The sequence below is a fragment of the Mesocricetus auratus genome, unplaced genomic scaffold, assembly GCF_017639785.1.
Source record: "Mesocricetus auratus isolate SY011 unplaced genomic scaffold, BCM_Maur_2.0 Super-Scaffold_100029, whole genome shotgun sequence".
Classification (NCBI taxonomy): Eukaryota; Metazoa; Chordata; class Mammalia; order Rodentia; family Cricetidae; genus Mesocricetus; species Mesocricetus auratus.
In genome coordinates, this window is record NW_024429210.1 from 16,271,867 (window position 1) to 16,293,886 (window position 22,020).

A 22,020-nucleotide genomic window follows, 5' to 3' on the forward strand; every position below is an offset into this window, starting at 1 on the left:
ACTCTGTTGCCCAGGGTTGCTTTGAGCTAATGAAACTCCTCCCAGCTCAGCCTCCAGAGTGATCACAGATGTGAGCCAGCACATTCAGTTCACATATTTTAATTCATTTATATTTTTTATGGCTCAGTCATGTGCTTCAAGTCCATTTTATCCTAATGGCAATCTGTTACAAAAAATGATGTCAGATTCTCTGCAATCTCAAGTATTCATTTCTATCTCCTAAAACCCAAAAACTTTGGGCACATAGCATACTGGAACTATAGTCCCATTTCTCTTAACTATCACGAAGTCTTTCTATTTTCTACATCTGAAATGATTTTTTATTTCTTAAATAAACAATCTACTGGCAATCATCACTCCATCCCCATGTTTTTAAGCCATTTTCTAATACACTGAAGTCAGACTTCAAACAAGGGAAGGTCTAGGTTTTGGAGATGTTTATAATTTCATTTGACACTCATTATCTAAAATCTGCTAGATAAATAGTGATAAGATACTAATGCTTGATAATTTCTTCACTTCATTCATCTTTGGCTTAGGTTTGCTCTACTTATTATTAATAAAAGACTTTGCTGCATCTGTTCCTTTGCTAGTGCCCCTGTAGGTTTTTAACATCTTTCAGTAGTAAAAGGAACATAAAAGTTCTCCTCAATAAGAACCTCTTTGTTTTGAGAGATTGCATGTTACATACAATTTATATTACGTTAATTTCAGAACACTGAGACCTGTTCAACGCTGCCTATGCAGAGGAAGCTCTTCTGAGGTTGGAACTTCATACGATTTCCTCTTCCTTCTTAATCATATAACATCTTTCCATTAGCTATCATTTCTGTTTTGTTTTCTTCCCAAAGTTTACTGTGTGGGGATTTTTCCTCCTAGGGTAGGTTTACATCATTTATCCCCATTCTCAATTACACATTCATGTCTGACACTGGAGATCTGTTACAATACATGATCTCTTGATATAAAGACTATCAAGTAAAAGGAATAGTTTCCCTTCACAATCTACAGAAACTGGAATGAATAACCCCATATCATAATAAGTATTTTTGTTTTTAATGTATTTGAATGTTTCTTTTTTCTTTTCTTTTTCTTTCGAGAGAGTTCAACTCATTATGTTGCTGAGGCTGGCCTTGAACTGTGACCTTCCTGTTTCAGCTTTCCAAGTGCTGGTATCACATGGGTATACTATCAGGCTTGCTACAAATATTTTAATTTAATGCAATAGCTCATATTTCATTCACTGTTTTTCTTATTATGTATACATGCCAAATAAAAAAGTATAAAACAATCACTGCAATGCTCACTAAATACACGTATCAAATAACGTAAACTCACCTCTACATGAACTGTCCTAACTTTCTTCATGAGAACATCTGTGTGTAATCAGTCATTGTACAAATACCTTGAAAGAACTGAATCTTTTTTCAAAGTCTAGACTGATATTATAAGTAAACTATTTTTATCTGAAATGAATTCTTTAGCAAGAAGCAAATTCATTAACAAGATTCTATTTACTCAAGTATTTTTTGTGCTATGCCTATTAAACACCTAGTTTTCTAACTGTTCTTACTTTAAATTATCTTCTAAGAAAAAAAGACAGTTAAAAATAATTCAATGTCTATAAAAGGGGGCTCCTTTCATTGTCCTCGTCCTGTTGCTTATTAGACTTAAAACAAATATCTGGGTAGTGGTGGTACACTCTCGAGGCAGGCGGATCTCTATGAGTTTGAGGCCCGGCTAGTCCACAGATTGAGTTCTAGGACAGCCAGGGCTCTATAGAGAATCCCTGTCTTGAAAAACCAGAATAAGTAAATATAAAAATATAAAACATCCATATAAATGAGAGAAATGTATTCAGTTTTGAAAATCATGAAAACTCATAAAATCTTTCTCATTAGATCATAGCACAACTAGTTAACTAGTCTGACTCTTATAAAAATATTGTATGACCTAAGCTATAGGACATTTTCAAGGATTTTTTGTTTTGTTTTGTTTCTTTAGTGTTGAGCACTGGGTTTACTGTAAACAGCAGACGTTCTTTCGCAGACTTAGTGATCTTAGTAATAAAACCCATCACCAGTGCCTGTGCCTTGCTTGTCAATTTGAATGAAAATGGCACCACTGTAAGCATCACCACTAACAGATTTCTCAAATTAGCTGCCAATACCATCAATTGCTTACTTAGTTGTTGTGTTAGAAATGAGCTTGTTTCACGCATGTCACTTGCCACATTTTCTCTGGCTAGCCATAAACTAAAGGACATCAATCCATAGAGCCAAAAAGCCTGTGCTCAAAAGTAGACGGAGACAGTCTTTTAAAATGTGGCCTGGAGGCATCTCATTATCTCCCTGGGCCTCAATGTCATCAAGTTCCCGAGACAGAAAATAAGGCATGCAAACCATTTACCCCAGCACTTGGCACTCTAAGTAAAATGGTCCCAGTAGATGAGGATGCTTTTCTAAGAAAGGCTGCAGAAATTCATCTTGGTGGTTCTCAAATGCACTGGACACACCCACTACTCTCGTTCATTCTTTATCATGCCTCTCCTCTGAGTTGGGGCCCCTCTGTAAAGCAGTCGCTCCAACAATGCTCATTAGGGGGCACCTAGAGTACCTGGAAGGGAAGCTACATCCTTTTAGAGTCTCTCACACATACTAAAGCTTCCAATTGGTCTTGTTTGAAATAAATTTGTGGGCGCTGACTTTACTCCACACTAAGCATAGGGGAGAAAAATGGCCAGTGTCTCTGGGGAATAATTAGCAAAAGACAGTTTGTTTCATCTTCATGATAAAATACAGCATCCCTACTAAAAGGCAAATTCATCATTCCCCAAAGTTAAATAGAATGACACTTTAAAAGTAATTCCAGCTGATTAAATTTAGGATTCCAGAAAAAATTAATTCATGAATATACTCTGAATCTTTCATTTGATTTTAAAATGTATAAATGTTCATTTAACTTTGAGCCCTTGCCTCTCAGTGCTCTATTCTGAGCTAGTCAAACAAGTGGTAGCAGGCATGCTGGGCTCAATAATGCTGCCTCTCATATTTAAATACTCTGTTTCACTTGGATTGCAAATTAAAGCCAGTCTCTGAACACTGACATATTTCCAATGCCTGACTTCGCGAGGCATGTTGATTTTCCTCCACTGCTTGCCTCTGTGTGTGTCAACTTTGGCCTCCTTTGCCTGCTCCCTGAAGCACAGCTGTCCCTTTGAAGCCATTGTCAGCCTGATACCAAGAACTTGCATTAAGCCTGTGATTAATTACACAGTGAGAAGACTGAATCTCAAACATAAAATACCTATGCTTGGAGACTGTAACAAAGCTTCTGACTATGCAAAAATCCTCAATCAGATTATGCACAGACCTGGATTATAAGAATTCCGGAGCCAGGGGTGCAGCTCAGTGACAGAATGCCTGTGTAGTACACATAAGGCCCAGTGTTCGATCCCCAGCACCACACACAAAAGCAGGAGTGGGAGAAGAATAGTTAGTCTACCTTCTGTTAAAGTTGCTTGTGCTTACATTTTTTGAAACCGTTGATTTTTTACATATTCCATACCAAGCAGAGAGTTGACCCAAGAGGAGACTATTCTTTCCCCTAAAATAGTTTGCACTTCATTAAATATTAGCCAATAAAACTGTGTTATTCTAAACACAAAAGTGGTTGGATTTAATACAATGGCCGTATTTTTTTAATTCCTCCATATTATGTATTAGGAGAACAGACATCGCTTATTAAGTCCTATAATCTATAAATAAAGTACATGGTATCTAATATTTTAAAGACACACTTGAAAAAGTAAACATATGCTACTGTTACCCCAGGCTCCCTAAAATATACACAGTACTGTCTCTAAATATGAAATTAGAATGTACTACACAGACCACACACTGTACTTAAAAAGAAAAAAAAAACTCACAAAATTTAGTGCTCTTTTTTTCTAAAAATTTTCTATAGTTTTCTTTTTCCCTATTAGAAAAACACTGCTTGTACCCCTGGCATGCCTAATAAGACTGCACAAATGGCACGAGGTAAGCATGGCCATGTGTAGCATGAAGGGTTTGGAAAGTTGTATAAGAATAAGCGGTGCTACAATGACTCTGAGGATGCATGTTATGGGAACAAAGGGAAAGCCGGTTCTCTCCTGCTTGTCTCTTCACATCCAGGGTTCCCAGTCAACTGGTCCTAGCAACAGGCCTCCTTGACTCCACCCAGCAAGTGGAGGTTCTCCACTGGCTGGGAGACCAACTCTCTTCCACCAATCACTGCACACTGAACATGGCTCCCAAGTGCACCGCTATACCACATGACACCACACCGGTGGTCTGGGAAGCCCAGAAATGAGACCCAGTTACACTAACAAACTGGCCTAATGCTGAACATGAAATTTTAGTTGCTCAAAAATGATTTCTGAATGGGGAGAGGAGGAGTAAATGTCACAACCCTAGCTCTCTTCAGAGTCAGCCATAGTACCTAAGCAGAACAGGTTGGATGAAGGTCTGCATAAAACCAAAACATAGAATTTCATTGCCTTTGTTGGCTCGTCTCATTTCTTTAATTAATGTCACTTTCTCTGGTTTAATATCAGAGCAAGTGACAAGAGTGCTTCTGGATGAATTGTGTTTTCCGAGGACTGTATGGCACACTCTCCTGCAGTCTGACAGGGGGACGTGCCAGTTTTACTTGGCAGTTGCAATGCACCAGCTTTAGTTTTAGTAGTTTAATTTGTGGCAGTTATATGTTTTGAATACGTTGAAGTATTCACAACGGTCTCATGGAATCTGTTCCATAGATAAAGTTTACACAGTGGAAAAGCAAAAGCAAGGGCTATAATGCGATTAGCAAAGCTACTCTTGGCCACAGCTGGTCTTACAGGCATGGCTATAAATTCAAGAGCATTTAGGAGATATGATTAAATTGATCGCAATGACGGTGCACTCTCTTTCTGTTGTGGGGGCAATTCTGCGGTGGGTGTGAGACAATCATAAGGAATATGATGTTTAGAACTCAATTTTATGCAAAATCCATTATTCAAGAAGCAAAGTTTATATACATGACAGACATGCAAGGAAATGAATGTAAGAATAGGAAGTTTAGTTATGTATTAAGTTGGTCCTAACATTTCTGTAACCTAAGATTTTATTGATAAAAAAATTCAGACAGATTTCTGCACTGGGGAAAAGGACTCAACTTTTTCTTTTGGTTTGTTAAAGATCTTTCTGTTTCAGGCTGGAACACTCTGAAGGGTTTCTATTTGGAGTTTTCCCTTCATCTCCTCCTCTTACACTTCTGTGGAGCTCCATCAGCTCATGGTGAGGAGAGCTACCACCACAGAGTTCTTCTAAACTTCGCCTGCCCTTTCTAAATTTAGGGTTCTTTACTGCAGCGGGCTGAAGATGCGGCTTTGATTGCACCTGGCTCTGCTGGAGAACAGAAATATTCATCTTCACTGAACGCATGCTGCTTAAGTGCTGGAGGGACTTTCAGGGGAGTCACTCTCCTCGGAAACTACGTTACAATACTTTCTCTTCCCTATATGAAGTGGTAATTCTCATTCACCAAAGACAGAATTTTGCCTGACACCACCACAGGAGTTCCTGTTTGACTTTCAAAATTAATCAACCTCTAAGCTGGAGTAGAAATGGCATGTCCTTTAACCTTAAGCACAAAAAGCTCTCAACAGACTGCAGTTTTTATATCCCTGGATAGGAGTTTGGGCCCCTGATACTTAAGCTTGATTCACATACTGGGTTTCTGGCATGCCTTTGCCCATACCCATCTGCTAGCCTGGCACAGTGCCCATTCAGAAGGTGTGATGCCAGTTTCAATAGGGCATAGGTGCCAATCAAAGATGGGTTTGGAGGGGCAGCATGCAGAACGCAGCAAAAGTCAGTTCTTCTGCCAGGAGATCCTCCTGTTATCATCTAATGCCAATGAAGGGCCACATGCTTCATTGCCTGGGATCACACTGCATCTGTAGATGTTTCTGGCCTTCATGGGTGTCTTTCTACAAAATCGTATCCCTGGACCGGAGATGCAAAGGATAAGACCAGCCTGCCTGGCTGTTGTTTGTAAAGAAACAGTACAAGTCTCTAGCAACTATCTTAAAACAATTGCTGAGTTTTCCATCTCTTCTCCTAAAATAGTCTTTGACACAGAGTAACTTACAGTGTTCAATAAAAACATAGCCATGTGAGAGAGATGTAAGAGGCAAACACTCTGAAGTAGCGTAATTACAAGCCAAGTGTGGAAGCAGCGTGAACCCACGCGCACCTTTGTACCATCAAATGTGGGAACGGCTGACGCCTGGCAAAGGCTCACTCTGACTCTTGAAGTCTCCTAGATTTCCTTCTAATTTATTTCATATACATGGATACCCCTGGGTCTCAAATGAAGGGATATATCTCATACTATTTATTCCTCTCCCCACTTCTCTTACAGAAGCAGAAGTCCATCCATATTTCATGAGGAAGCCAGAAGCTCTCGAACTCAGAGAATTCTTTTATTGTGTGGCAATAGAGAGGTGAGCTCATTTCATGAAGAAGAAACTTCCCCACAGCAGTAAGTTTCAAATTTAAAAAAAAAAGGAAAGAAAGAAAAGGAACCTTGACCACTGCAAAGAGCAGTAAGATGGTTGCAGCACAGTGGAAGGGCAAGATACTTGAATGTGAGGCAGAATCAAGGAGCTGATGAGCTGCCCATGAGGCCAGAGCCTGACATTTGAACTGTTGAAAATGAAGATGTGGAATATAAAATGCTTTTGTAAGGTCAGACTTTCTTTAAAAAAATTAAAACTACAAATGAAGGCTAAGCCTTGAAAGAGTCCCTCCCCCTTATTTTTTATAATTTTTTTTTTTTTGCTTTCTTTTTAAGACAGTTTCTCATGGAGCCCTAGCAGTCCTGGAACTCACTTTGTAGACCAGACTGGTCTTGAACTCACTGAGATCCACCTGCCTCTGCCTCTGCCTCCCAGCAACAAACTTTCTTAATTACTTGGATTTCTTGACTAAGAGGGAAAAGAACAGCATTATCTCATATAAACTCAAAATTAACAGCCTACTGACAGCACATGCAAAATTCAAATACATCTTCCAGATCTTTTAGTTACCTATAGTTCTAACACATTCAATAAATTTTTAAAAACCAGGTAAACTTGAGTTCCTGTCTCTTAACTATGCCTTTACTAGGAACTCATTTATTGTGTATACAATATATATATATAGTTACTATAATTTCTAAACAAATTATTGTTCTTTTCCATTATCCTCCTTTCATTTACTATTGCTACTAGTGTTATGATTTGACTTTCCTGAATGTTATTCTGCATACCTTAAAAATCAATCCATTGTAGTCAACTCTATAATAAACCAAGCAATCCAGCAACACATTCTTCTATTCCTTTATAAGTGGAAATATCTCCTCATCAGTAAATAGGCTAAATTTGACAACTTCTAAAAATCACCCCCACACACACACATAAATTCCTTCTGTTTCTGAAAAGCAACGTCAGGATAATGTAAGAACAGTAACAAAAATCTCCAAAATTTACTTAACTAAGCTTAACTACTATCGATAAGTAATGATTCTTGGAATAGAATCATCAAATGACCAATTTCAGTTATAATGTGTTACTCTTTGTAAAAGACAATGATACCAATTTATTGTTAGAGAAGCAATTTTTTTCCTGTGGACTGGGGTCACAGGGATTGCCTAAAACCATTAGAAAACAGGTATTTACATTCCGATTCATAACAGTAGGAAAATTTCAGTTATGAAGTAGCAACAAAAATGATTTTATGGTTGGGGTCACCACAACATGAGGCGTTTACTGTGGCATTAGGAAGGTTGAGAACCACTGTCTTGGAGGACGAAATGAGCTACCTTGAGCAGGTCTCTTCATGTCTAATAGAACACATCTACACTGAGGGTGGCTGGGTTATGGGTAACATCTGTAGTTACAGCAGAGAACAAAGTTAATTCACTTGTGTGGGCTGAGTACCCCAATCTCAGTCTAATCCCTCAACAATAAAGTCTTTTAAAGGAATGTAATAGACATTTATCCTATAGTTTTTCTTTTCTACATTTTCATTAATTTTTCCAGTCCAATTCCTTTCCCATCTGAAGTAAATAGGAAACAGTCCAAATGGAATTGTTCACCATGCACTGTACCATGCTAGTAAATTTTAAAGGGAACAGACACAGAGTGCTAAATAAAACACAAAGGCACCTGTAGACAGTCTGTGTTCTTTACAACATTAGTAGCTAAATCCACCACAACTTAAGGCAGAAGAAACAGAAAACCCCTCCAATGAAGGTCTCTTCCTAATGCACCACGGCACCAGATATTCAGAATGGGAAATTCTAAATAGACTCGACTTACTAAGTGCTTACTATGTCCCGAACTGTTTAAAAACATCTCACTTAATCCACGCAATTACTGCTACAATTCTACAGAACAGAAACCAACACTCCCTAGGATTAATGAGGTGGAAGCACTCGGCCTGCCAGTAACTTAGTAGCAGGTTAGAATTCAACTCAGATTTTCCCAGCACCAAAACTGTGGCTCTTATTATGCACATCTCCCTTGGGTTAGTGGCTTCCATGCTGTCTGTAGCATTAAAGGAAATTCAAACCTTCAGTTCTCTCTTTCCCTGGAGTTTCAGAAAGTTTTTTTTGCTCATTTGGTACTAAAATGACAGCAACTTTCCCACACCCTAACCAGTTTCCTTCCCTCCCCCCCCGTTTCATATACAAAGAGAGAGCACAGACTTTGTTCTTGCATTCAGACTTCTCTTCCCTCCTATGATGGCTGCTGTGAATGCTACAGGCACATTATCTCTCCAAGAGTAAACAGGGAACTTCTCTGCCCCTTCCCCTTTGCTCCAAGTTGCTGATTACCGACAAGCCTGGGCTATTGATCTCAAAGCTAGAGGACAGTTGTACATGTACAATGAGCCAGGCAGAGCGGCCACTTTCTTCTCAGCCTTAGGCCACGAGCGCTGATAAAGGGTCTGCCAAAGCAGTGTGTCTGGGAAGCATACTTGAGAAGAATCCCTGGACACGGTTATTAAGGAAAGCTTGAGTGTAAGTGCTTCATAATGCATATACACAACGTGAAGAGAACCACGGTACACTGCCGGAACCAGAGGGCTTCTCAAGGATTTGCTTATTTGTAGCTTTGGAAATAATCAGTGAAAACTAACACTAACCAACTTAAGCTGATTCTGGGATTCATTGCACCCCAAGAAAAATAAAGCTTTTGGCATATACTTCTGAAAATGAAGGGTTGGGTTTTTTTTCCTCTCTCTCTCTCAAAATAACTGTTTCTTAAAAGTTTGCCCAATGATGATGACTATGTGCCTTTCCATAGTACAGTTTCTAAAATTCAGATGGTGAGAGGGGAAGCCACCCAACATGCTGAATCTTGAAATGCACTGTAAGACAAATCTTATTTGGGTAATAAGAAACAAAATAATTAAAAGCCATATGACCTGTACTTAGATTAAAAGAACTTTCTGCACTTGAACAAGGATGTCAACCACTGCAGAGCATGGAGAGTTCTCCTTATTAACCAGAGATAAACAAGTGGCATATACACACAGATTTATAAAATATGTGTATAAACATGATATTTAATCTTCAACGTAAGCCTGAATTCAAATAAACACAAATAGATATTTACATTTTAAGAAGTGAAAAGGGATCAGACCATTATAGTTGAAGCTTCTCTTCAGTTATTTCGAAATTATTCAAATAATTTAGAAGTAATACGTGGTAGCGTAGAGATTCAAGGCCAGTCACATTAGCCATAATTTACTCAACTCTATCATTGACCTATCGTCAAGACAATATACTAGAGATCTTAACTGACCGCTAAGGGAAAGAATTCACTACCCAGTTTCAGATAGCACTCACTCTGCAGGTATTTCAGCCTTCTGCACACCCGGCACTCACCAGATACACGCCTGCATTTCCACGCACCTGGCTCTCACCAGACACACGCCTGCATTTCCACGCACCTGGCTCTCACCAGACACATGCCTGCATTCTTATGAACCGTTGTGGTATTCGACTCTTCGCACTTGATGCTCTCTAGATTTTTACTTCCACTCATATGTAAAGTATTTCACTATTCTTACATGAACACAACAAAATGAATTACTTTGGATATTTTAAACTGCATAGTACATATTAGTAAAATAAATTTCACCTGTTTCTCTTAATTTTTTAATGTGGCTCTTTGAAACCTTTAAATTATGTAGGTGATTCCTATTATGTTTCTATTGAAAAGTGTTGCCTGCCTTTGTTGTCTGATCTAGCACTCAAGCATACAGTGTTTTGCTTGTTTTCTAACAGGTTCTAATGACAGCCCTGTCTGGTCTGGTCTTCAAGTCAGAGTCAGTGGCTGCAGCTCCAAAAGCCACCACGCACAGTGACACTCTTTAAACTGACAAGTTGCTCTTTGCTCAGCCCATATAATTTTTTTGTGATCTTGTTTTTCCAATTATGCTAAACACAAGTAATAGGTAAGTAGTTGCTTATTTACTGAATTTCTTTCAGTACACCAGGTATGGCAGTTTACACCTATAATCCCAGCCCAGAAGGGAAGGAGGATCAGGAGTTCAGGGCTAGCTTCAGCTATTTGAGATTGTCTCAAAATAAAATTAAAAAAAAGGAAAACATCAAGAGTAATATCTTAGTCATACATGATCCAGAAACATGTTTGTTTGAGAAGGAACCCAGAATTTCCCCAAAAGAGGTTCCCTTTTTGTTTATTTGTTTTGAGATTTCAAAGATATTTTTGGTCTGGTATTGGGGGTGAGAGTGCTTTGGTTCCTGTTCTTTTTTTTTCCTTGTTTGTTTTTTGGGTTTTTTCCCTTATGTTGTTTGTTTGTTTGAGACATGATATTACTACATAGCCCTGATTGGCCCAGAACTTAGGACATGGACCAAGCTGACCTTGTCTCCACCTTTCAAATGCTGTGATTACAGCATGCACAAGCCCCAAAGATTTCTACTACAGAAACAGTTGTAGAGTAAATGAATATATGGAAAAGTCTTATGTTGTGGTTTTGGTTTGGGGTGGGAGGTGCTGAAATCATGGCACCCAAAACCGTGCATGGGCTACTTACTACACCCAAAATCCAGATTATGCTTTTCAAATCACCAGTATCTTATTCATCAAACACTATCACACAGGACTACCTTCCCTGTGCCATCACAGCATTAAGACTGCTCTATATGGTCTCTTAAGTTCAATGTAATTTCTAAACATTTCAATGCAGTGTAGAAGCACACCCAAGCATGGTTCCCTTGCGGTATCATAAAGCACAGAAGGTGATTTGAGCAACTAGTTTTTGAGTTTTCCCCAGAGGAACATAGCTACTAAACTACAGTCATACAAGAGAAGTTCACATCCCATGCAATAGATGCTTTCTGTCACTAAGGCTCCATTTTATGTGGAGCAGAGTCATGAAACTGTTAGGCCCTAGTACTGCCTAGACAAAAGTGATTAGGGGGCTCACGGCAGGGGCCGGAAGCACAGCTCAGCCTGTAAAGGTGTGTAGCCACCTGAGTGAGTCCCAGAACCCATAGACGTGTCCTACAGATGTCATACACATAATATGTTTTTTAAATATTTATATTTATACAGTTGTTGTTTTGAGCTATAAAAATCAGTGAAAACAAGTTCTCAAAAAGAAAATTCATATTCTGGCAGACTGTACAATTATGCTCTGAAAAGTCTTCTACAAGTTACTGGGGGAAAAAAAGACAACAGGGAACATGTAATGTCAGTTATGGCTTGAACCTAATGTTTATAGTTAATGTGCTAGACATTAACTATCTTCAAATTACTTTAAAATAACTATGAATTATGCTATTTCACTTAGGTCTTAAAAATACCATTGTTACCATAGTTACAATGATTACTGCCATATTATTGTATTGTATTTGACGATTTAGTCATACTTTACCTAAGTATATCAGTCCAAACCCTCCAGAGCCAATCATCTTGCCCAGTGTCCACTGGTTTCCGTCCATATCATCCAGAACTTTGCCTTCTGGGAGTGGAACCGGAAGTTTGTATTTCTCTTTTCTTCTTGGTGCCATCACATCTGTTAGCAGAGGGATGAGGTAAACAGTTAAAAACAAAACTCTAGCATTAAAACTCATTTTTCCAAATGTTTTACCAAGAATTAAGATTAGGACCGTGTGTTCAATTCCAACTAGAGAAGGCTATCCACCATATCCAAGTTAGAAATCCATATACTTTGACATCTGAGATACCGTAAATGTATATAATATGTCTGCTGGGGCTGGAGTGATGGCAGGTTGTAGGAGTGAATGCCACAAAGCTACCCGCCCAACAGGGCGGGGTCAAGGTAGAGATAAAAGGAAGTGAAAGGAAAAGGGCCTTCCCTTTTTTTCTGCTGGAAGCCAGCCATGCTTCTGACTCCTGGTCAGTGCGACTCTCTCTCTCTCTCTGGTAAATAAATATATTGTTTTCCTTATATAGTATCAAGTATCGTTATAGCAGGTGGTTAAGAGGAGATGTTTTTATAGAGGACCTGGTGCCATTCCCAGCACCCACAGGGCAGCTAACACCTCTGTAACTCCCCCTCCAGGGGTCTGATACAGGGGGCCTTGTATACTCACACCACATACCCAATACACAAACACTGTACACATCTAAAAATAAAAAGAAATCTTTAAAAATATCTACTGTGTTTCATTTACAGCAATACCTCAAAACTCCACTTTATTTATTAATACTACAGGATACACCTTAAAAGGCTATTTCATACACATGTAAATACTCATTCGTTGAGAATGCTGTGTTAGAATGAGGCCGTCAGTGACTGGGGAGGGGTATGGCTTTAATTCAAAGGTCAGACCACCAAGCAAGGGTTCTCCTGGCCATCTAATCTGACAGATAAGGCCACTGGCTAGTTCAGGCTATTTCTGATTTTCTGACACACCCTCTTTCTCTCTCACTCACTCCCAGCAACGTGAAAACAGCTTTGCCTTAGAGATTATGGATGTACAGATAACAGGAATTGTATACTTCATAAGGAAACCATAAAGCCTCAATCAATTATCATTGTATAGATTAGCAAATTACCAATGGGAGCTTTTGCAGGCTGGCCAAAAAACGTTTCTAAGGGGTATACAATTAAATTAATAAATATCAGAATAAATGCTTGAAACAAAACATGAAAGTAACCATGATCCTCTTAGTATTTCTAGACAAAAAAAAAAAAAACCAAACACCTGAAAAATATCCTGCTTTAGTTTGGTTCTTATTACTGTGGTAAACACAATAAAAGTAACTTGGGACAGAAAGGATTTATTTCATATTTTTGTTCAGTCCGTCCTGAAAGGGTGTCAGGGCAGCAGGAATTGCAGGCAGGTACTGAAGCAACAGCCAGAGAAGAACCCTGCCCAATGACTGGCTTGGCGGCTCAGTTATCTGACACAGCCCAGGACCTACCCAGGGTGGCAGGGCTCACAGTGGGCTGTGCCCTCAATCCATCAGCCACACCAACAGAGGCCTGTGGGCCAATCTACTGGAGGCTTTTTCTCGTTCACGTTCCCTCTTCCCAGATGGCCCTGGGAGGCAGAAAGTCGACAACAAACAAGCCTAACCAGGGCAGACTCACAAATACACAGTACACAACTTTGCTCTCGCGGCGCCCCACCTTCGCCTAGGTAGGATTTTCCCTCCTCCCCTTACTGAACCCAGGGCCGCGCACGGCCAGCGGCGGGGCGGGAAATCTAAACCATGGACGCCTCGGGCCCGGCGCTCAAGGAGAACGGCTGTCCCCGCGTCCCCTGCACCAGGCAGGACCTCGTGGCGCCCACGCCAGAGTTGCTGGCGGAAACTTTCGCGTCTTCCCAGAACAACTTTTGAACGGGCAGCTTAAAAAGATGCATGAAGTCCGGGGTACCCGGTGGCGCAGGGGCGAAGAGCTCGCCGGGTGCAGACCCCCTCCCGGGGCATCGGCGGCCCTGTCCCCCACAGGACGGTCCCCGGGGGTGCAGAGGCGTCTGACCCGGGCTCCGGGGCACGTCGGTACCCAGGGGCGAGCACAGGCCCGGCCTGCAGCCGCCCGGACCGCGCGCGCGACACCACGCGCCGGGCACCGGAGCCCAGGCGACGCGGGGACCCAGGGAAGACTGACCTGCCGCCCACGTCCCCGCAGCGCCGGTCTTTGCGACCAGGCGGGGCCCGGGCCTTGCAGGTAGGCGGGCAGCACCAGGCGCCTCCCAGGGGCAGGGCGAGCTCCGGGCGCCTCCCCGCAGCTCAGGCCGCCCGAGGCTACCGGGCCTGCCCGGACCCACCCGCCCTAACTAAGGTCGGGGCCCCGGGAACTAGATCGTCAGGCGGTACCAGCCCCGCCCTGGTGTGCGTGAAGTGCCCTCGGAGTAGCGTGGGGTGGAGAAACCAGGGCGAGCACTGGACTAGGAAGAAGTGAAGACTTCCTGTACCGGTCCTAAGTACCAACCGCTTTCGAATTGGCCCAGCCCTTACGAAGAGCTCGCCCAGCAGCCAGGCAGAGCCACCCAGCCCCAGGGACCTGGACTGAACGAGTGAACCTCAGCAGGAGTCCAGGGTGGGGATGGGGGACTGTATCTGAGTGGGACACTCCCGGGCAGCCGCCTGTGACTCGGCCTAGTTGGATACCTTTAAAATATAATTTAGTTAGTACATTTCTACCTTCCCGTTTGTAAAATGGAAAAGTTTAGTTAGTGGGTTTCAAGGTTACTGTGACAACTGAGAGAAGTATGTTAAGTGTATTTCTAGTTCCTTAAGGGTGCACAGTGAGTTTCTATTTTAAGAGTTATAAAAATCAAATCCCAGCCAGGCGATGATGGCACACGCCTTTAATCCCAGCACTCGGGAGGCAGAGGCAGGCGGATCTCTGTGAGTTCAAGGCCGGGCTAGACCGATAGCCTCCAAAACAATACAGAGAAACCCTGTCTCGTAAAAACCAAAAAAAAAAAAAAAAAAAAAAAAAAAAATCAAATCCCCAGAAAACAATTATTTAGACAGCGCTTAAGTTCCTTACCTAAAAACAGTCAATAATTACCAAATTCAAATACTGAAAGGAAAAATGATGCTCTCTCTGTGAGGGCTAAAGTTGTGTTTTAAGTTTAAATTGATGTGCTTAAGAGAGCTATAAAACAAAAATTCCTCTAACTTGTAAACCCCACTTGTCCAAGAACAGATAACTCTCCTGGAATGGTGGGGACTGTTCATGTAACAAGACACATGTTTTCATTTCTGTACACAACTTTGGTTACTCCACCTGCACAGGGTTTGCTTGAGCACATGCAGGAGGCAGGAATTACCTTAGATTGGATGCTTGCCCCTGATTGGAGGCAGGCAGGAAGTGCATAGTTTTGTGGGGCTTGACTTTGTAAGTCCCTGCCTAATGTAATTATCAGCAGCCATACTCTGTGAATCCCAGGTATGGACCTGGCCAGTCTCCATTTTCCTGGCCAGTATTGAATGCAATTTGTTTCAAATTTGGCTGAAATAACTGTGGTAGTGGTAGTGGCTTGGTGGTATTAACATCTCTTCACTGAACTGGTAAGTAAGGAACTGGTAATTTTATAAAACTCCCAAAGTGGAAGATGGCATGAGGCTGATGTTTAAGGGCACTAGACGGTGAGGATATAAAAGGATTTGTTCAGAAGAACTTTGGAGACAGGGGTGTGGCTTCCTTAGTGTTTGTATGGCACAACCCCCAGCAGGGACAGTCAGGGGCTCATTTGGCTCAGGCCTGTGATCCCAACAACACAAGGGAAGACCTGGGGGTTAAGGTCACCCTCCCTACAAAGGACGCTTCCCTGTAGCCTGGGCTTCAGGAGATGCCTGTGTGGGACTCTGAGGACTCAGACACATGTGTATGTTTCTGGCCCTCCTGCTCCTTTGGTTTACTTACAACAAGCAGCCAAGCTTTTTATTTTTAAAAAGGACAAAAGAAAAGTAAATTAGTTTAAATGGTTGGCAGTGTCATTCTAATTTACTTCATTTATGACCCAAAGCAATGTCACTCTGTGCACTATTGGTGATCAGGCTGGAAAGTCCCTACTGCTCATGAGAGGGTGGGGGAGGGACACAGATTAGGACAATCAATTTCCCTAGAAGTCACCAAATTTTTCCAAGCTGCCTATGGTTGAGAGAAATTTTCCTCAAATGATCTGCCTGCCCACATTTGCATCCGAATTACCCAATTCCTTTTCTTTTCCTGCTACGGTGGCCTCCTAGTTTTTTATTCGTAGCACCTTTGCATTTATCGTTCAGTGGGAACTCCTCTTTACTCTGTTGTCTGTACCATCTACCCCGGCACTTTCCTGGGACCTGTATTCCAACAGCATCTTAGTCCTTTCTGGGCTGTCACCAGAAGGTTCACCCCCACACACATCTGATGCTGGTCTTCCTGCTTCTAGTAGTCTGATCCAGAAAATCCCTCCCCTGAATGCCCCACAGACTCTGTTTTAGGTGATTCCAGTGCAGTGAAGGTGACAACCAAGACTAGCCGTCATGGCAGGTAAAGTATATATCCTTTTGAAGTCAAGGCCCTTAAAGTGTATCCAAAAACAAACTATTATCTTGTGAGATGAATAAAGCAAGTATGGCTATCTCATTCCCATTCCAGTGATAGTGAATGTGTCCAGTTTAGGTCTAAGAAGTGAACAAAAATTTCTTGAATGTTCTAGAAAAAAATGGCCTCTTCCAGCTATAGTTCTGCCTCCTGGTGACCATGAGGGAATGACAAATGCAAATCCAGCATAGCAAAAATGTAAGATGCCTAACAGTTGTGGTTAGTGGCATGTACAAAAACAATTTGTAAAAGATAGAAAAGAGAAAGCATAACCTCACCTAAAGATTAATGTGAAATGGTTACAGACTACTTTAAATATAGGAGACAAAACCATAAAACTTTTTAAAAAAAACTGTGCCACTTGAGTTCATGTATTTAAAAATTATTTTTTAATGTGGGATGTTGAAAATTACCTTTGTCAAAAACAAAGTAAAGCAAAACAAAACAAACAAAAAAGCTCTGTGCTCCAGCCACCTTTAATCCCAGCATTTGGGAGACAGAGAGAAGCAGACCTCTGAGTTCCAGGCCAGCCTGGTCTACAGAGTGAGTTCTAGGACACACAGAGCTGCATAATAGAGAGACACTGTCTTAAAAACAAAACAAAAACAAAAAAAAAAATCTCTCTTTCTAAAATCCTAAAAGTAACACTGCTTAGGGCTAGGGAGGCGGTTCTGTTGACAAAGATGTGGGCAGAAGTATGGCTTTGAGGACCTGATAACCCCCAAGAACTCATGTAAAAAGTTGGGGAAAGGGAGTTTGACAGAGAGAGAGAACTCCTTATAAACCAAGCTCCATGGGGTGGGGTGGGGAGAGTTGACCGGAACAGAAACAGTTGGCTCACTGAAGCTCATTGGCACCCCTAGCCTTGTCTCAAAATCTAAAGTTGGAGAGCAACCTTAGGCTTCACATATACCAGCACAACCCCACTAACATGTATACAACATATATACACACTCTTACAAGTACACATGTGCAAACACACACTCATACTAAGCAAGTACACACATACACCCATACTAAGAAATACATACATGCAAGTATACAACACGCACACTTACAAGTGCACGGATGTACATTAAAAAAAAAGTACACACAGCCGGGCAGTGGTGGCGCACGCCTTTAATCCCAGCACTCGGGAGGCAGAGGCAGGCGGATCTCTGTGAGTTCGAGGCTGGGATGGACCGACAGCCTAGAAAACAATACAGAGAAACCCTGTCTCGTAAAAACCAAAAAAAAAAAAAAAAAGAGTACACACATGCACACATACTAAAAAGTACACACATACATGCTCACACACATTAACAAGTACACACACACACTCACACACACACACACACACACACACACACACACACACACACACACACACCACTGGTAAAATACCCAATTTTGGAAAGGATGTGGAGGAAATAGGGCCTGCTTATACTGTTTATCCAGACACTTTGGGAAATGATTTGTCACGTTCTGAAAACACTCCATCTTGTCAGTAGGGAATATACTCCAGGATTCTCAGGGGACATGTGAAACCATAGGTAGAGCCAAACCTTGCATATTCTGTGATTGTTTATTTTTCTTTAAGGTCATTTTTTTTAGCTAAGATAATTTTTATTTTACCTTAAAAAATTTAACTCATAAATTACACATAGAAGTTAATCATAATTAATAATAAATCACAAAGTTATGTAAACATGATTGTGTCTTGTATATTCCTCATGCATGCCACCACCAAACGCAACTAAGGAAGAGTTTATTTTTGGTTCATATTTGGTTTATTTTTGGTTCCAGAGGGATAGGAGTCTATGATGCTGGAACAATGGTATGGCAATAAGCAGAAGCTATGGTGTCAGGAGCAGCAAGCTGAGAGCTCACACCTTGAATCACAAGCACAAAACAGAGAGCAAGTTGGAGGTGACAGAGGACTTTTAATCTCAAAGCCTACTTCCCGTGGTCTACCGCCTCCAGGAATAGTTCCACTAATTGGGCACTATCTTAGTTAGGGTTTCTATTGCTATGAAGTGACACTGTGACCACAGGAACACTTATGAAAAAAAAAACAGTTAATTGTGGTGGCTTACAGTTTCAGAGGTTTGTACATTATCGCCATGGTGGGACTTGGTGACTTGCAGGCAGACATGGGTTCTTCCTCAGGCAATAGGAAGTGAACTGTGTGCCACACTGAGCATAGCTGGAGCAAAGGAGACCTCAAAGCCCACCCCACAGTGACACACTTCCTTCAACAAGGCCACACCTACTCCAACAAGGACATACCTACTCCAACAAGGTCACACACCCTAATAGGGCCACTCCCTTTGTGGGTCTTTTTTTTTTCAAACTACTACATTCCATCCCCTGGCCCCCAAAGGCTTGTAGGCATATCATAATGCAAGAATTCATTCAGTCCAACTTCAGAAGTTCTCATAGTATCTAACAGTCTCAAATTTATTTAAAAGTCTAAAGGTCTCTTCAGAAATTCATGCAATCTCTTAAATCTTCTGTAAAATCAAAATCAAAAGGCAGATCATATACTTCCAATGTATAATGGTACAGGATATACATTGCAATCCCAAAATGAAGGGAGAATAGTTAGGAAATACTGGACTAAAGCAAAACCTAAAAGAAGCTGGACAAACTCCAAACTCTGCACCTCCGTGTCTGATGTTAAAACATCTTCATATTTCCAACTCCTTTCCACTTTGTTGACTGCAACATACTTCTCTCTCTTGGTCTGGTTCCACTCTGTTAGTAGTTAACCCCATTAGATCTGGCATCTCCAACATCTTGGAGTCTCCAAGGCAATCCAGGCTTCACCTTCACACCATCTCACAATGATCTTTCTAGGCCTCCATGCAGGAACACACCTGACCTAGGGCCACTCCTATTCTGGAATGCCTTTCTTTTAAGAACCATGTGGCTGAGAGGAAAGACATCAGCCATTCCAGGCCCCAAACTCTGGCAACCCCAGCTTCAGCTTCAGGAAGGAAGTAGACCAGTGGAGACAGAAAGACCCCACCAGCACCCACTGGAAGAAGAGATGGGAAGAAGACAGAATAAGAGCTCACTCAGCTATAGAAAGACCAACATGACTCCACCAGAATCTAGGGAACCAACACCAGCAAGACCTGAAAATCACTACATAGACGAAGCAGAGAAGACAGACCTTAAAAATTATTTTATGAAGCTGATAGAGACCCTCAAAGAAGAAATGAGGAAATCCCTTAAAGAAATAGAAGAAAAAACATACATAAAAATCCTTGAAATGGGGGGAAAATTCAAGAAATAAATAAATCTCTCAAAGAATCTAAAGAGCACCAAGAAAAAATAACCAAACAAATGAAGGAAACAACTCAAACAGTTGAAGGACTGAAATCTGAAATAGAAACGATAAAGAAAACAAAGAATGAGGGGATGATGGAAATAGAAAAGCTGGGTAAACAATAAGGAACTAGAGATGCAAGTATCACCAATAGAATACAAGAGATAGAAGAGAGAATCTCAGGTGTTGAAGACTCATTAGAGGATATAGAGTCCTCAAACAAAGAAAATCTCAAAACCAACAAATCCCTAACACAAAATACCCAGGAAATATGGGACACCGTGAAGAAGCCAAACCTGAGAATAATAGGTATAGAAGAAGGCGAAGAAATGCAGCTCAAAGGTACAAAAAATATATTCAACAAAATCATAGAAGAAAACTTCCCTAACCTAAAGAAGGATATGCCTGTGAAAATACAAGAATTTTACAGAACACTAAATAGGCTGGACCAGAAAAAGTAGTCACTTCGCCATATAATAATCAAACATCAAACCTACAGAATAAAGAGAAAATATTAAGAGCAGCTAAAGAAAAAGGCCTAGTAACATAAAAAGACAGACCTATCTGAATTATACCTCACTTCTCAATGGAAACTATGAAAGCCAGAAGATCCTGGATAGAAGTCCTACAAACGCTAAGGGAACAAGGTTGCCAGCCAAGACTACTATATCCAGCAAAGCTTTCAATTACCATAGATGGAGAAAACAAAATATTCCACGACAATGCCAGATTTAAACAATACATAACCATGAATCCAGCTCTACAGAAAGTGCTAGAAGGAAAACCTAGATCCAAGGAAGATAACTACACTCACAAAGGCACAGGCAATATATAATCCCACTTAACAAAACACCAAAAGAAAAAGGGAGGAGAAACTACACAAAATAACTCCGCTACCAATAAATCAAGCACAAACAAGAATCATCAATCAATGGTCATTAATATTCCTCAATGTCAACAGCTTCAACTTGCCTATAAAAAGACACAGACTAGCAGAATGGATACGAAGACAGAACCCTTCCTTCTGCTGCATACAAGAAACACATCTCAACATCAAAGACAGACGTTATCTCAGAGTAAAGGGTTGAGAAAAAAATCTTCCAATCAAACGGTCCCAAGAAACAAGCAGGTATAGCAGTCCAAATATTTAACAAACTAGACCTCAAATTAAAATCAATCAAAAGAGATGAGGAAAGACACTTCATATTAATCAAAGGAAAAGTCCATCAAGATGGAGTCTCAATTTTAAACATCTACGCCCCAAATAAAAAGGCACGTTCGTGAAAGAAATATTACCAAAGCTCAAATTGAGCATTAAGTCTCACACACTGATAGTAGGAGACTTCAACACTCCACTCTCACCACTAGACAGGACATCCAGACAGAAACTTAACAAAGAAACAAAAGAATTAATAGAAGTTATGACCCAACTGGGTTTAACAGACATCTATAGAACATTCCACCCAAACACAAAGGGATATACCTTCTTCTCGGCGCCACATGGAACCTTCTCTAAAATTGACCATATAATAAGAAACATAGCAAATCTCCACAGATACAAAAAAACTGGAATAACCCCCTGTATCTTATCAGACCACCATGCATTAAAATTAGAATTCAACAATAACACAAATCGCAGAAACCCTACAAACTCATGGAAATTGGACAATGCACAATTGCACCATCCCTGGGTAAAGGAACAAATAAAAAAGGAAATTAAAGACTTCCTGGAATTCAATGAGAATGACACAACATACACAAACTTATGGGACACTTTTAAAACAGTGCTGAGAGGAAAGTTCATAGCACTAAGTGCCCACATGAAGAAACTGGAGAACTGTCATACTAGACAGCTGAATGTTATAGAACAAAAAGAAGCAAACTCACCCAGGAGGAGCAGACACCAGGAAATAATCAAATTGAGGGCTGAAATAAATCAGGAAAACATTGAGAAGAATCAATGAAACAAAGAGTTGGTTCTTTGAGAAAATCAACAAAATAGACAAACCTCTGTCCAAATTAACCAAAAGACAGAGAGAGAGCATGATAATTAACAAAATCAGGGATGAAAAACAGGAAATAACA

The 22,020-nt window shown here is 40.8% G+C and overlaps 1 protein-coding gene across 4 annotated transcripts in view; it reads right to left on the bottom strand.

Annotated features, from left to right (window-relative positions):
• Vrk2 (VRK serine/threonine kinase 2) overlaps window positions 1-22,020 on the bottom strand; it is a 129,341-nt gene that overhangs the window by 97,212 nt on the left and 10,109 nt on the right. For 2 of the 4 annotated variants that reach the window (XM_040733192.1, XM_040733195.1), the window contains exons 1-2: window positions 14,193-14,350; window positions 11,985-12,125 (exon numbers count right to left, since the gene is read on the bottom strand). In XM_040733192.1, coding sequence (XP_040589126.1) covers window positions 11,985-12,120 — 136 coding nt within the window. In that variant the 5' untranslated portion in view covers window positions 12,121-12,125; window positions 14,193-14,350. Of the gene's footprint in view, window positions 1-11,984; window positions 12,126-13,501; window positions 13,635-14,192; window positions 14,351-22,020 lie in introns of those variants that run through there. The other 2 variants (XM_040733193.1, XM_040733194.1) reach the window with 2 other exon arrangements.